The sequence below is a fragment of the Tympanuchus pallidicinctus genome, unplaced genomic scaffold (assembly GCF_026119805.1).
Source record: "Tympanuchus pallidicinctus isolate F22 unplaced genomic scaffold, pur_lepc_1.0 scaffold7, whole genome shotgun sequence".
NCBI lineage: Eukaryota > Metazoa > Chordata > Aves > Galliformes > Phasianidae > Tympanuchus > Tympanuchus pallidicinctus.
This window is the reverse complement of record NW_026294791.1, coordinates 22,138,133-22,152,134: the sequence shown is the minus strand read 5'-3', so window position 1 is coordinate 22,152,134 and position 14,002 is coordinate 22,138,133. Positions and strand designations below refer to the sequence as shown.

At 36.3% G+C, this 14,002-nt stretch overlaps 1 protein-coding gene across 1 annotated transcript in view; it reads left to right on the top strand.

Annotated features, from left to right (window-relative positions):
* Window positions 1–13,455, top strand: part of CDC73 (cell division cycle 73) — a 101,621-nt gene extending 88,166 nt beyond the window's left edge. Inside the window, exons 14-17 of the mRNA XM_052667056.1 lie at window positions 2,919–3,080; window positions 5,050–5,150; window positions 7,368–7,509; window positions 8,732–13,455. Of these exons, the coding sequence (XP_052523016.1) occupies window positions 2,919–3,080; window positions 5,050–5,150; window positions 7,368–7,509; window positions 8,732–8,768 (442 nt within the window). The 3' untranslated portion in view covers window positions 8,769–13,455. The remainder of the gene's footprint in view (window positions 1–2,918; window positions 3,081–5,049; window positions 5,151–7,367; window positions 7,510–8,731) is intronic.
* Window positions 13,456–14,002: the final 547 nt, after the last annotated feature.

Here is a 14,002-nt window from a genome sequence, read left to right as displayed (position 1 = left end):
TTACCTTTTCTAGTATATTTAAAAGCACAGCGTATCCTAAACGTCATGTGATTGGTGATTGCCCACCCTCTAATTTGTCAGGGTCTCTGCAAAGTGCACCTACCCCTCAAAGGTGTCGACAGCTACTCCCAATTTATTATTATCTGCAAACTTAGTATATGTTCAAGTTCTGTGGTCAGATGACTTACAAAATACTAAAGATAACTGGTCCTATAATGGAGCCTGGCCTCCAGCCTGATGTAACCCCATTTACTATACTCTTCAAATCTGTCAGCAAAGTGTTCACCCATCACGTTTTTTTTTTTCATGCATGCTGTATTATGAGAAGCAATTATCAATAGTTTTGCTGAAATCCAGATGATGGTACCTACTGCCTTCTCTTGGCCAGCTTGGTAACCTCATCACAGAAGATGATAAAGTTCTTAAACAAGCCTTTCCCTTCGTGAACCCACATTGGCTATCACCACTGACTGCTTTGTCTTTCAGGTGTTTTCCAATAACTCTGAGACTATCTCCGTAATTTTGCCAGGCATCAAAGTGAGAATGTAATTACTAGGGTCTTCTTTCTTGCCCTTCTTGAAAACTGGGGCTACATTTACCAACTTGTGGTTCACTGGGCTCTCTAAATTCCAAGGACTGTTGAAAAATAATTGTGAGAGCTCTTACAATGACATTGTTCAGCTCTCAGTACCCTGGGATGAGTCCCATTGGGCCTCCTAGATTTAAATGCATCCAGCCAGAGCAGTTAGTGCTGGTAAAACAAAACTTGCAACGTTGTCAGGACAGCCTTTTATGCGCATTCATGATTAAAGCTGCTTTTCACTGTTGAGCTTTTAAATTATCGTGCTTGGTAGAGTTGTCCAAAATAAACCTGTGTTGAATGTTTCAGTGCTGCGCTTCATGCACTGTGAAGGTAGCATTCTGTGTATCTATCAGATGTGGTAGATACAATGTATGTGGATATTAATTGTATTTAAACTCACTGCTGAAATTACTGTCTTAACATTTTTATAATATTCTAGCCGGCCTAAGCATACTTTTTTCAAATCCATCCTTTAGAGCTTTTTTTTACTGTGTTTTCTTTTCTATGTTTTGCATGCACCAGACAGATAGAGTTTATCTTGTAACAGCTGCCGTGCAGTTTTTGTCCTCTCAGTGCTGCATAGCTCCAGTGCTCAGTTCAGTTATTGTTAACTTTTTTAAATAATTTTCTAATGTAGTACTATGCATTTGGGGATGCATTCCAAAAACTGATTGGGCCAGTCTGTTTATGAAGTGATGTTAAATTCTGCATAGTACAGGAGTGGTTCAGCTGTTTGTTGTGGGGTTTTTTTTCAGGTAGGAAGTAAAGTTACTGCTACTGTTAGCAGATTTTTACTTGGCAGTTTACACATTCTGGTCTAAACAAAGATATCACATCTATTCCCCCACAGAATACCTCTTTTTCAATAGGTGTGATGTTAGCATAAGGAAGTATTTTCAAGTGGATTGAATAATGAATATTCCTCTTAGTTGGCTTCTCATTCTTTTTTGCCTTTCCTAGGAACTTGAAATGCAGTCTACCTACTGTTTAAGCATATTCAAGTAGTTTTTAGTACTGAAGTTGGAGTGGATCTAAGAGAATACCTTTAGAAATTGTTCAAACAGCATACCCTTAAATGCAGTAAACTTTTAGAAAGCGCCATCTGTTCTATAATGAAGATAAATGTCACCAATTGCGTACAGCATTATGTGTTTAAAATATAGCACCAATACTCCTGATACCTTCTGCAGTTAAACAAAACACACTGCTTCTTTTGGTCAGAACTTAAGAAACAAAATGTCAGAAGCAAACAGTATTATGAGTGCAACTGGTGGTTCTGAATAGAATGTCAGGGGAGAGAAGATGGTTCTGAGCTCATGCTCTCCTTAGTTCCTTTGCTGGCATAGTAGGTGATACTGGGTCACGTCAGCGTACTTTGCTGTCACACAGTTTTAGTTCTGTGAAGTGCAAGTCCTTGTTACAAATTCCAGATTTAAATTTGAGATTCATTCAAACAGCCTTACGCTAATCTCACATTTATGATACCAATTTTGGGAACTGCTGTGTGTATTTTGTTTTATTACTGCCATATAGAGGAAGCTCTTTAAATGGAATTGCCTTTTTTATAAGAAGGAGGTGGAAAATTCAAAGTTATGGAATCTGTTGGAGGGTTGAATCTTAAGGATTTGTGGGTTTTGTTTTGTTACTTTAGAGATTGAGACATGAGGATCACATTGTCCTTATTTTGCAAACATAATTGATCTGTCAAGGAAGCTATTTAAAATAAAAGGAAAGAAAAGAAGCCATAATTGTAGTATCATACATCAGATGAATCATCTAATAATGTAAAATTACTGTCATAAAATTAATAAGTAATAATATAAAAGGAGAAAGAAAGGAAACCACCAGAAAACAGACCCCTCAGTGTTTTTGATCCAAAGTCACAGTTTTCTGGAGAAAAAATAATTCTGATGTGTATGTTTGAATTCCCTGAGGACAAAAGCTAAAAAATGTGCTCCAACAAGCAATCATTTCTCAATGGACAAGCTTCCCAATGTCTCCCCATGTAATCCTCAATCCCTAAAATAAATTAGTTAATGTCATTTAGCAGGGTGTGGTCTTGCTTTTCGTCTGCTGACGTGTTGAGTTAGGTAGGCAAGAAATGTCACCAGTGTAATGGCTGTAGTTTTGAGGGGCAGAAGACCTAGTATGACTAGTTTTATTGTAAATGCTTATGAAACTTCATCTTGCTGTACTGAATGGAGTCGTGGAGGTGTAGCATTATGAAAGTGAGATGGCTTCAGTGATTGCAATAGTGAAAGGATCTGATCAAGTCGTTAAGTTTCCTGTTACGGTGAAGTGCTTTTGTCTACTGACAGTTTCTTTATTCCCCAAGGTTTGTACCATCAGACGAAAAGAAGAAGCAGGGCTGTCAGCGAGAAAATGAAACTCTAATACAGAGAAGGAAGGACCAGATGCAACCTGGGGGAACTACAGTCAGCGTTACCGTACCCTACCGAGTAGTAGACCAACCTCTGAAACTAATGCCACAAGACTGGTAAAACAGATGTCCCCTTTACTAAATTTCTTCATTGGGAGAATTCAGAACTTGAAAGGAGCCAATAAAATTCTATTAAGTTGCGTAAAAAATGAAAACAGGAATACAAGAATGGGTTTTTCTGTTGGTTCTAATGGATTCTTGTCTCCAGGTTAAAATGGTATAAAAATGAAATTGTAAAATCTTTTATAAGGACAGTATTTTACATTTTAACAGTATGAGCAGCACAATTATGTTTAGTTTGTCTGAAATATTGCAGAAATTCAAGTAGGAATGCTTATATGACTTCTCCAGTTTCTGTTACTGTAGTGTGCAAGTCATTGAAGTATGATGCAAGGCAAAAATCCTCCTTTCTCATCTTCTTTCTGACTGAGAGTCTATTGGGAAACTGCATTTGCAGACATCTTCAGCATCTGATATTCTAGCTATTTTTTTTTTTTTTTTTTCAAAGTCAAAAGAAATGAACCATGGGTTTAGTAGTGAATCAAATTGATTGAACTGAATTACATGATGGAAGCCTAGTTCTGAAGGGAGAACCTCAGCTGGGGAAAGGGAATCAGAAATAACTTTTCCTGTTTTAAAAAAAAAAAAGAAGCTGCAAAAAGATATTCTTCATAAAGGCCATTCTTTGATACTATGAAAATGTATTTCCGTTTGAATAAGTAAATGCTGAAGCAACATGCATTTGTTACATTTATTATTTATGTTATGTTTATTCTATATTTGTGATGCAATGAATTAGGAAACATTTCTACTACTTCCTTGTAGGCATGACGATATTAGGTGTGCAGGCCATCTTTGCTGATTGTTTTTAACCTCCAAAGTAGATTCTAATGGGGAAGAATGTTTGTTTTGTTTTGTTTTTGTTTTTTTCAGAGGTTCTATTCTGAATTCAAGTTCTCAATGCAGAGAACCCTTAATCAGTAGTCAGGGGTTTTGAAATTCTGACATCAGATAGCATTCAAGATGTTAAATGATCAGACCTTGATCTCTTAGGTCAGAAGCACTTTCAGAAAATTAAGCGCTGTGTTTTTTGAAAGTGTTTTTTTTTGGGGGGAGGCATTGTTTTTTTTTTTGTTTTTTTTTGTTTTTTTTTAGTTTATCCATGGTAGCATTACTATCTGGAAATGAATGTGTGGAAATGTTGCTGCTGGCTTTTCTGCTTCTCATTACAAAAGCTGCAACATAAACAATTAAGATTTAGGACTGTCTCCTCCAATTCCTACTCCCCTCTTCCCTGAAAAAGGACGAAACCCACCACCAAATAGTCAGACACACATGCATGCACAACTCTTGATTGTTCTTCCCAATTTGAAATTCAGTAAACTGAAGTTGAGAATTGGATTAGATACACAGTAATTTGTTGTAGTAGGTAGGAACCATGCTTGGATGATGCAGGTGTTCAAGAAAGCAGACCATATGTGGCTGGACATTTATTCTCAAAGGTTTTTTAGAAAATGTTATTAATATAAAAGCTTCATCATTTTAACAACAAATTTATTTTCTTAAACAGCAGTTAATGGTTACATAGCATTGCAATATATGACCAACTTTGTAATTGGAGGAAGGAAAGTAGTGCCTGTCTCTTGTAGTAAGTTTATGGAATAAAAGTTAACAGTATGCAAAATAATGGCTTTTAAGTTGCTGCATCTCAGCCAGTTTATCCTGTAATTCATAGAGGTATATCTCTAAACTAGTAGAGAACTTTGAGAAAACCAGAGAATAATGGCCAGAAATAAACACTATTGAGATAAATGAACCTGCAGAGAACAGAGCTGAAAGGTAATTCATGTAACTTTTCTTTTTCCTTTACTTTGTAATAGAGAAAAAGTAGTGGTACTGAAGATGCAGTTATTACACGTGCTTGATTGCTGTTGCTTTAAAAAGAAACACAACCAACAAACCATGCTAAGATGTGTTTCCCGATTAAGAAAATGTATTTTTGACCATCCATCTATTATGTTCACAGGGATCGTGTGGTGGCAGTGTTTGTACAGGGTCCTGCTTGGCAGTTCAAAGGCTGGCCGTGGCTCTTGCCTGATGGATCACCTGTTGATATCTTTGCGAAGAGTAAGGCTGCTGTTTGTGTTTTACTGTTTGTTGTTCTGTTTCTTGTTTAGTAGTGTGCTTACTACATGGTAATATGCTGCCAGAGTACTGTTGTGCTGGGGCGGTTGAGAAAACAGTCATTGCTATCTGTGTGAATACCCAAATGTGAAGTTGACCTCTGCAACTTTTCTGTTGTTCGAAAGCTCATAGAAATAGCTATTGTTTTGAAAAGTGAATTAACTTTCCGAGCCTGTTAAGTGGACAAAAAGACCATGTTTGTAGCACTGGGTAGAATAACAGATTTATGAGCTGTCCTTGTGATTTCATGATGTGTTTGAAGAGAGGATTGATCACCCAGTATTTCAGTAAGTCTTACAAGTATGATCAGGTGTCTTGACAAAAACTTGAATGTCTAATAAGATGTAGGTACTTCTAATATGCAAACTATATGCTTCCACTGTATAGATCTGAAGTTTTTTCTATTAGCAATATTGTGTCTTTGTGTATATACAGTGCGCTTATATTGCACAGTTCATTCTTCTATTTCAATTTGTACTGTAACATGTAAAGAAGCCGTAAGCCTCTGTTCTCCTGCTATTTTTTCATTGTGAAGTTGCCTTAGTAAATAGGCCTTTTTTTCAGCATGTGCTGTTTTCTGAACTGCAGACTTAACAAACACACAAAATACCTAAATTCTGAAGCAAAAAAAAAAAGTCATCTTCTAGTCAGTATGGTGAGGAGACTTGTCTGGTCAGGTTTTGTGAGTCCACATTTGGAAGATGAAGTAGAAACTGGAAAGAATTCTGGTTTGGGATAGGATGGAGGAGAGTAGTCCAGAAGGAGAAGGATATGTTTGTGAACAAGAAAACAGAATGAACTGAATGAAGGAATGAACAAGGAGGAAGTGAAAGGTTTTTATAATCAAAATGAAAACCGTACTATGGGAGAGCTTAATAGAAGAGACTAATGGAATAAGAAAACAGAACTTCAGACTGAGGAATTAAGAAAATGGGAATGGTGAACAGCAAAACTGAGTAAAGTGCTGTTAAATATTATAAGCTCTGGGCAGTAGTTTCACACTAATTACTGTGGCTAGTATTATATACATGAATGTGTAGAGGACCATGGTAATTGTCTTGAATTTCTTTGCTGTGCCAAAAAGTAAATCCAAATCCTAGCCTGCATAGTTAAAATGATACTAAATACTAAAATACTAATTTTTTTTTCAAGTTAAAGAATACCTCTTCTTTCTTTCAGTAGTTAGTTCCCAATAATGTACGTCTCTTTCCCATATTAGATTATTTTCTTTTGTTACAAACATTAATATTTCAAAATTTACAAAGCTTTTATGAATACCTTGTGTGCTTATTTCCTTATTCACTGCCTCCAAGATTCAGTCCTGCATGGGATTAGGTGCGTAATTGTTTTTGAGGAGTTGCAGACTTAATTCAAAATAGATGGTGCAATAAATAGATTACCAGGAAGGAATTGCACAAGACTGAAGTACTTCATGCTGGATCATATCAAAATTATGATTTGGCCCACGAAGCAAAAAGAATGGCAAGAAAAATTGAAGACTCTTCTTGCTAATGCTTGGGTTTACATAATTCGCATGAGACAAGGCTCCCAAAAGGAAATGAACTGATAACATCTGACTGTTATTAGCTGAGCATTACATCAGAGGAAATAGGCAGTTAGTGACTTTCTCAAAGTACTTCATGTGGCATTAGGGGGTTACACTGGCATTGACTTAAACAAGCCTGCCAGTGGTCTCTGAAATAGCTTTCTTTTTTGTTATGGTTTTGTTATGGTGGGATATATATATATAAATTATTATTATTTTTTTTTTTTTTAAGGGTTTGAGGAATTCAGAAATCTTCAAAAATAATATCTTGGCTTTCTGAAAAATGCTCATGAATTGGCAATGAGTCTCCTACTGTTCTCCTGAGATTTATGTATCTAAAAAGATAAAATTAGCTCTGAGAGAGATAAATAAAAGATAAAATGGGCTAAAAATAGCCCTTTTGCATAGAACTGTGGTGTGGTGTTAGCGCCAGACAGTGATCACTGACCACTGTATTCAGTTCAATATTAACTAACTGATTTTCTTGAGAGGTAGACTTGTTAGTTTTATTCTTGGATTTCGTTTTGAAAAAGGGAGATATACTTTTTTGAATAATAATGAAATACTGTGAAGGCCTCTTGTTTGTATGTTATACCTTTTCTTTTTTCCTATAGTTAAAGCTTTTCATCTCAAATATGATGAGGTACGTCTGGATCCAAATGTACAGAAATGGGATGTAACAGTGTTAGAACTAAGCTACCACAAAAGACACTTGGACAGGCCAGTATTTCTACGCTTCTGGGAAACTTTGGACAGGTACATTTCATGTTGAAAGTCTTTTATGCTTGTGTTTTTGTGATGTTCAGTAGGAATAACAAATTTATGGAAACGAGTGCTATATACAACTTCAGTGTCTTAAGAATGCTTTAAGTGGTAAATATTTGTTTAGACTTCTCAAAATATATACCAGTATATGTTCAGTACAAATTAATAATGCTATTCTCCAAAGTGTAATATCCACAGATGTAAAAGAAGGATGGTTTACTGATCGTGGACTAGAATAGTGATTTCCCATCTCCATTTAGGCAGAGGCAAAGGGACAGAGAATGTCACCCTACATGCTGCAGTTTTCCATTGTTTCCCCAGCTCTTCATTCAAACTGCAGTTGTGAACTGTATCTCTCCTCTTTCCTATTTCTACCTTACTATAGATGACAGTCTCTAGTAAAGGTGAGAAACTACTTTCAAGATAGTAACCACAAAGCGTAATCTTAGTCTGGTGCCTCCTGAGTCCACAGCACCAGGTAGAAGATGTAGGTCAGAAAAGATAATGACGTGTAATGAGTTCAGGTGTAGTGTTTTTACTTTGTATTTTTGAAACATTCCACGTGCTTTAGGAATGCCTTGCATGAGAATTGATGACTGGAGGTGTACCAGTAGCTGTGAAAAGCGGTGCTGCTTTTGCCTGCTTCTCTCTGGTTCTGAACCTTCTTTGAATACCAAGTTCATTGTAATATCTTTTTCATGTTGTAGAAGAGAAACTTTTTATCATTAAGCGGTTGAAATATTGAAGGGAGAGAAAAGTCCATGCATTTAATGAGTGTTTAATCTTTTCATGTTGATTGCACAGCAAATGGCTTGAACGATTGAGTGGACTTCAAAAAGAAAAATCCTGTGGGAGTTGTCTAAAGGATTCTGAGCGTCAAACTTTCTGTGCCTTCTTATTTAAAAGTCTCAGCTAAACTACATATTCAAATTCTCAGAATGAACTTGAATGAGTTATCTTTAGCAGCAATTTTCAAATGTTAGAACCCATGTGACAGAATGAATTTTCTTTGAAGCAGACATTTTAGCTGTCTTCTAACGGGGTAATATTGTGTTTAACAGAGCTTGATGGCCTGTAAGGTATTTCATCTATTTAGCAGCTAGCTAATGGTCTAAGAGATAAGTTTTAACAAAGTCTGTTTATTGTTCTTGAGAGCAGAATTTCTATACATACCAAAAAAGAAGTAAAGTTGTTTGTTTGCTTGTTTTTTTAGGTATATGGTGAAGCATAAATCTCACTTGAGATTCTGAATCCTTCAGCTGCCGTTCATTTCCTGGAGTGTGGATTGAGAACAATGAAAGAGACTCCAGTTTGGAGACCAGAGCTCGCACTATATGTTATGTCAATAACTTTACAAATGAAGAAGGGTCACAGTTGAAACTTTTTATAAAATCTGGTTTGGATGCTTCATGGCAGGTTGATACCTGTTGTTATTCAGAAGCAAAGGGGTTTTGCTTAAAACTATTTTTTTAATGTTGTTAGCCTTCTAGTCTGCAATTCAAATTGTATATTTTGATAGCAGCAGTTTCTTCTCTGTTTTGTTAAATTAGGCACATTTTTAAATAATGTGTTATGTTCCTTATTAGAAAATAGATTGATCTTCACTGCAGGTTACAAATGTGTGTGTGCCTGTGCGCGTGTGCGCACGTGTGTGTGTATATATGTGTGTATGTGTCTACATATATAATGTATAAAAAAAATTATAGACACGCTAACGCACACATAGTTATTCCTGAGGCTTTCTAAACCACTTAGCTTCTGAGCTTAGTTTTGGTTTTCTTTGCTTATTGTTTCACTTACTGAAAATATTTTGTTGTGAATGAATTTACATTTTAGTCAATAGAACTTGCAAACCGAGAAAAGTGAAGATTGTTTTGGAAATCAAAATGTCAACCTGTATATGTATATTCTGTCAGTCTTGGAAAAAGGGAAGATGAGAGTGCTAGAAACTGACTTGGATTTGTGATGTCCCACTTTACCGAATCTTCAAACTTAAATACAAATACCTTCAGGTCATGGTAATTTTAAATCTCCATTCTCCACTCAAGTCTCTTTGTTTAAGCTGGAACCGTGCACGTATATGTTTCCATCTATCAATATACCTTCCTACAAGTTTAAGTGTTACCTGGACTGAACGAGGAATAGAAAGGGACAGTTTGGATTTTTTTTTTTTCCACTGGAAATGTCAGCACAAGGAGGAATAATGTTAACTTCTTTGCATTTATACCTGTGATATCACCACTAATATTATTTTATTGTGACAAAAGTAGCCCAGACTATGTCTAGAGGAGTTGTCATTTCCTGATATGAGTGGCTGATAAGGCCTCCTAACAGTCGTGCATCGGAGTGGAAAATGAGTTTACTCAGTTTACCAAAGAACACATTTGCTTGAGCTACAGTATAAATGAGGCCAGAAGATCATGGTATTTGTTTGGATTTATGGTACCTGTGTATCTATTTAATAATGTTGCATACCAGTTGATGTAGAGAATGATCCGATATTGTAACACCTGCATGGATTTTTTGGGATATAAAATACATGTTTATATTCCGTTCTTGAAATCCAAAACCATGTTTTTTAATATACTTTACATTTAAGACTTGACAAAAGTAAAGTGGTCTACCTGTTCTTTAGTTTTGCTTTTTATTTGATGTTACCTTCATTTTAGTGGAATCCAGAAGCCCCATTTCCTTCAGAGGTTTTTAAGATGGTCTTAAATTTATATGAGAACTGTGAAGTCTGAAAGGTTTTTAATAATATGTTTCTATCCATGCTGTATTGGGTTTGCTATATTTAAGTTTAGCCAATTATCTTGATGGAAATAAAAGCAAGCGAAAAAAAGAAGACTCCAGGATTAGAAATTGTAACTGGATGACTTGAACAGATTCTGAAAGGAGGCCTGAGAAGAGCAAGCAATGCAGAGCTCGTTGAAAGTATGCTAGAAGGCTCTCCTGTCTGTGTAGGCAGTTTGGTCAGCACCACATGACTTTTTTCCCAACACCTAAGCATTATTAGAAGTGCATGCATGTCGTATCTGAGTGAGGTAAAACATTCAGTGTTTGGTTTTAACCTGTGCTACATTAAGAAAAAGCTGTACTGGCTACTGCAGAGAGTACCATAAGGAATGGGTAAACTTATGGTTTGTTACTACTTCAGAGAGATTGTAAGTGGCTTTTTCACTCTGACATGTTTCCAATTACAAATGTAAGGGTTTGTTTTGTTGGTTTTCTTTTTTTCAGACTTCAGTGGCCCATGCAGTTTTAAAGAAACATCTACAACGGGCACCAAATGTAACATACTGAATGTTGAACATAACTGCTTCACGTGCACTGCGGTGTAAAGACTATGGAATAGTCTTAAAATATGCAAACTCCATTTCTCTTTTCTATGCCCTGTATTTCACTTGTGTTTTAAAAGTGTGTAGTCTAGCATCCAATATTGTACATAGAAGATGGTTTGATGTAGATGTAAATTTATGTATATATTGGGAGTAGCTTCTCTCAAAGGAATGAAGTTACATGGATGTGAAACTCGCAGAAGAGGAAACCTGTGCTGTGTTTATAACAAGTGTGCCGCTTCTTATGGATTGAGCGCAGACCTTTGACATCACTGGGGTTTTGTTCTTGGAGGAAATTTTCATCACGAGTTCAAAATGTGTTTGTGGAGGAGGTGGCACCTGATCGTCTGGCTGTGTGTCTCTTTGTCAGTCATAAAAGTAGCGATGTTTATAGAATGAGCCGTTTTGCAATCAAATTCCTGCTGACATTATTGGAAGTTTAATTAGGCTGTCAGAGAATAGCATTCCTACTGACTTCAGAAATATCTGCACATAAGATTATGAAACTACTTGGACTTAAAAATTTAGCCTTACAGCAGCGTTTTGCAGCACAGCTGGATTTTTTGACACTTATGTTATGCTTGATTTATCTACAAGTTAATGTGGAGTAATAAAGAAAACTGATAGTAAGAACTGGGGAAGCTGCAGGATCAGACATCTGTTTTAGTGAGCTGTATTCTTATTGTTGAGCAAGTTTGACACTTTACATAGAAGTGTATAAAGTGTGTAAATTGTACTCAATTAAAACATACGACTAAAACTGAGCTACTTTACTGCCTGTAGTTTATTAAACAGTGGAATGACACTAGTGTACAAATTGAATTAGCTGTTTCTATTAAATATCTTGTGTCATAACTCCACACTGTTTCATAGGTACAAAATGAACAAGGTGAAACAAGATAAGACGAGAACTGGTTTGAAATCTGTTATTGAGTTCCTGTACTGTCAGCAGGTGATTTTTTTTCATTTTTTTCATGGCAAGGTTTTAGATGCCAGTAGAGATATCAGAAGTAATGGTTTCATATTAAGAACTACACTGCCTGTGATTTATACTGTTTGAGCTTTCTGAATGCTACCTAGGCAAAGCAGAGTTTTTTCATAAGGTAGAGGAGGACAACTACCTTTTATAGTGGGTTTGCGTACCTGAATAAATCACAGATCAGCTTTGTCAGTGAATAAGCTCAGCTCTTCAGTTACTACATGGAAATTTCTGTAGCAAAACAGTTTCAAAAATAGACACTCAAGACATTGTTGGAAATAGGCAACTTATAGAACTGTTCTGCAGTGCTGTAAACCTTTTCATTTCTGAGTATACAAGAAAATATAGAAGGCAGACAGTTAGGCTGCCCTTGATTGTAAGTTCAACTATGGTATTTGTTGTAAGGATAAGCCTTAATCAGAATAGAAAAGTTGTTTTTGGCTTTCATTTGGTATGCAGTGTATAAAACATTACTATTCTCTGCAATGTGTATTTTATTACAGCTTTCATTCTTTTGCTGGTGAAATATGTTCTTAGTTGCTTATTCTTGAGAACACTATACAGAAAAAAGCCAGTCAAAACTAATGGCTTAGTGATTTTAAATTTTAATGTCATGAATGCATTTTAATTCAAAAGCCATAACTAATGCCAAGTACTTTATTAGAGCAATGTGTTCATGAAAAATTAAAATTGCTGCCTGAAGAAACTGTTGGCCAAGCAGGTTACAGTTGAGCTAATCTTTGGAAAAATGTGTCACAAAATGAAATCTCTGAACATCGTATTCTGAGTTACTTGTTACTTAATTGTTTTGAAGAGTGATGGCAGTTTTGTTTTCAGTTGTGAACAGATGCCTAATTCAGCAGAATCACAGAGTAGCTTGGGTTGGAAGGAAACTTGAGGATCATCAAGTTTCAACCCCCCTGCTGCAGGCAGAGTTGCCAGGTGCTGGATGAAGTACTAGGTCAGGTTGCCCAAGGCCACATCTAACGTGGCCTTTGAACACTTCTGGGAGTGGGACATGTACAGTCTGTCTGGGCAACCTGCTCCAGTGCCTTATCACCCTCTCAGTGGAAAATGTTCCTCCACACATCTAAGCTAAATCATCCTTTAAATATTGTAAGGCTGCAGCGGGGTCTTCATTCTCTTCTCCAGATTGAACAAACCCAGCTCATTCAGCTTGTCTTCATAGGAGAGGTGCTCCAGTCCTCTCATTATCTCTGTGGCCCTTTTAAGGATCACCCTTTCAACATACCCTTGAAATCCTTTATCAGGATGAGAGCCTGCAAGTGTGACTCTTGTTGCAGATGAAGCAAGATGAAGCAAGAAGGCCTTGTCAACAGCTCCCGTTGATCAGGTGGCCTGTAGTAGATTCCAACCACTAGCTGTCCAATACTGATTTTGTCCTTGATCTTAACCAACAATAGCGATTGTATTGTTTGACTTTTTGGTTAGTTCTACCTTAAGGCTGTTAACATGATATGATAACTGAAGAAGAGATGGGAAACTGATGGCTTTAAGTATGGAGATGTGTAAGTAGAGTTCATGTACTTGACAATCATAAGTGATTTCTTACTGGAACCATTATCCAGTGTGTAAAGTAGAACCCATTCTTCAACTGTTGTTGCCTTGTCTGTTAATCATTCTCTCGATGGTGCTGCTGTTGTAGAGAGTAAGTTTGGAGAATAAAGAGATTTCATCAAGAAAAATGAATTGGTAAGTAGTGTGTGGTTGTGGGCTGAACCTCCAAACTGAGTTATCGTGTTCTGGTATTTTCATAAGCATACAAATGCACAGAACCATTTCAGGTTTTTGACACTACAATGCACAAACTAGCTGACATGTAAAACTGAAAGATATAAGGCAAGACATACAGTCAATAACAAAAATAGCTTGAGTTGTTATTTTCATCTGTAAATTCCTTTGCTGTAGTTTATGTTCACAACTAAGTACTTGCTTCGTAAGGTTTTTGCATGTCTCACTGAAAGGTATGAGAGAGAAGTCTTGGAGTTGCTTTAAGGTTTGATTAAAGGAGTTTTTAAGTTATTAATTCTGACCTGTGTTAGTGGGAACAAAATTTACCACTGGTTTACACGGTTGAAACTGAATCAAAATCATTTTAGAAATAGAGACAGCCACCACTGAATGGAAGGAGGAGAAAAAGTTCTCA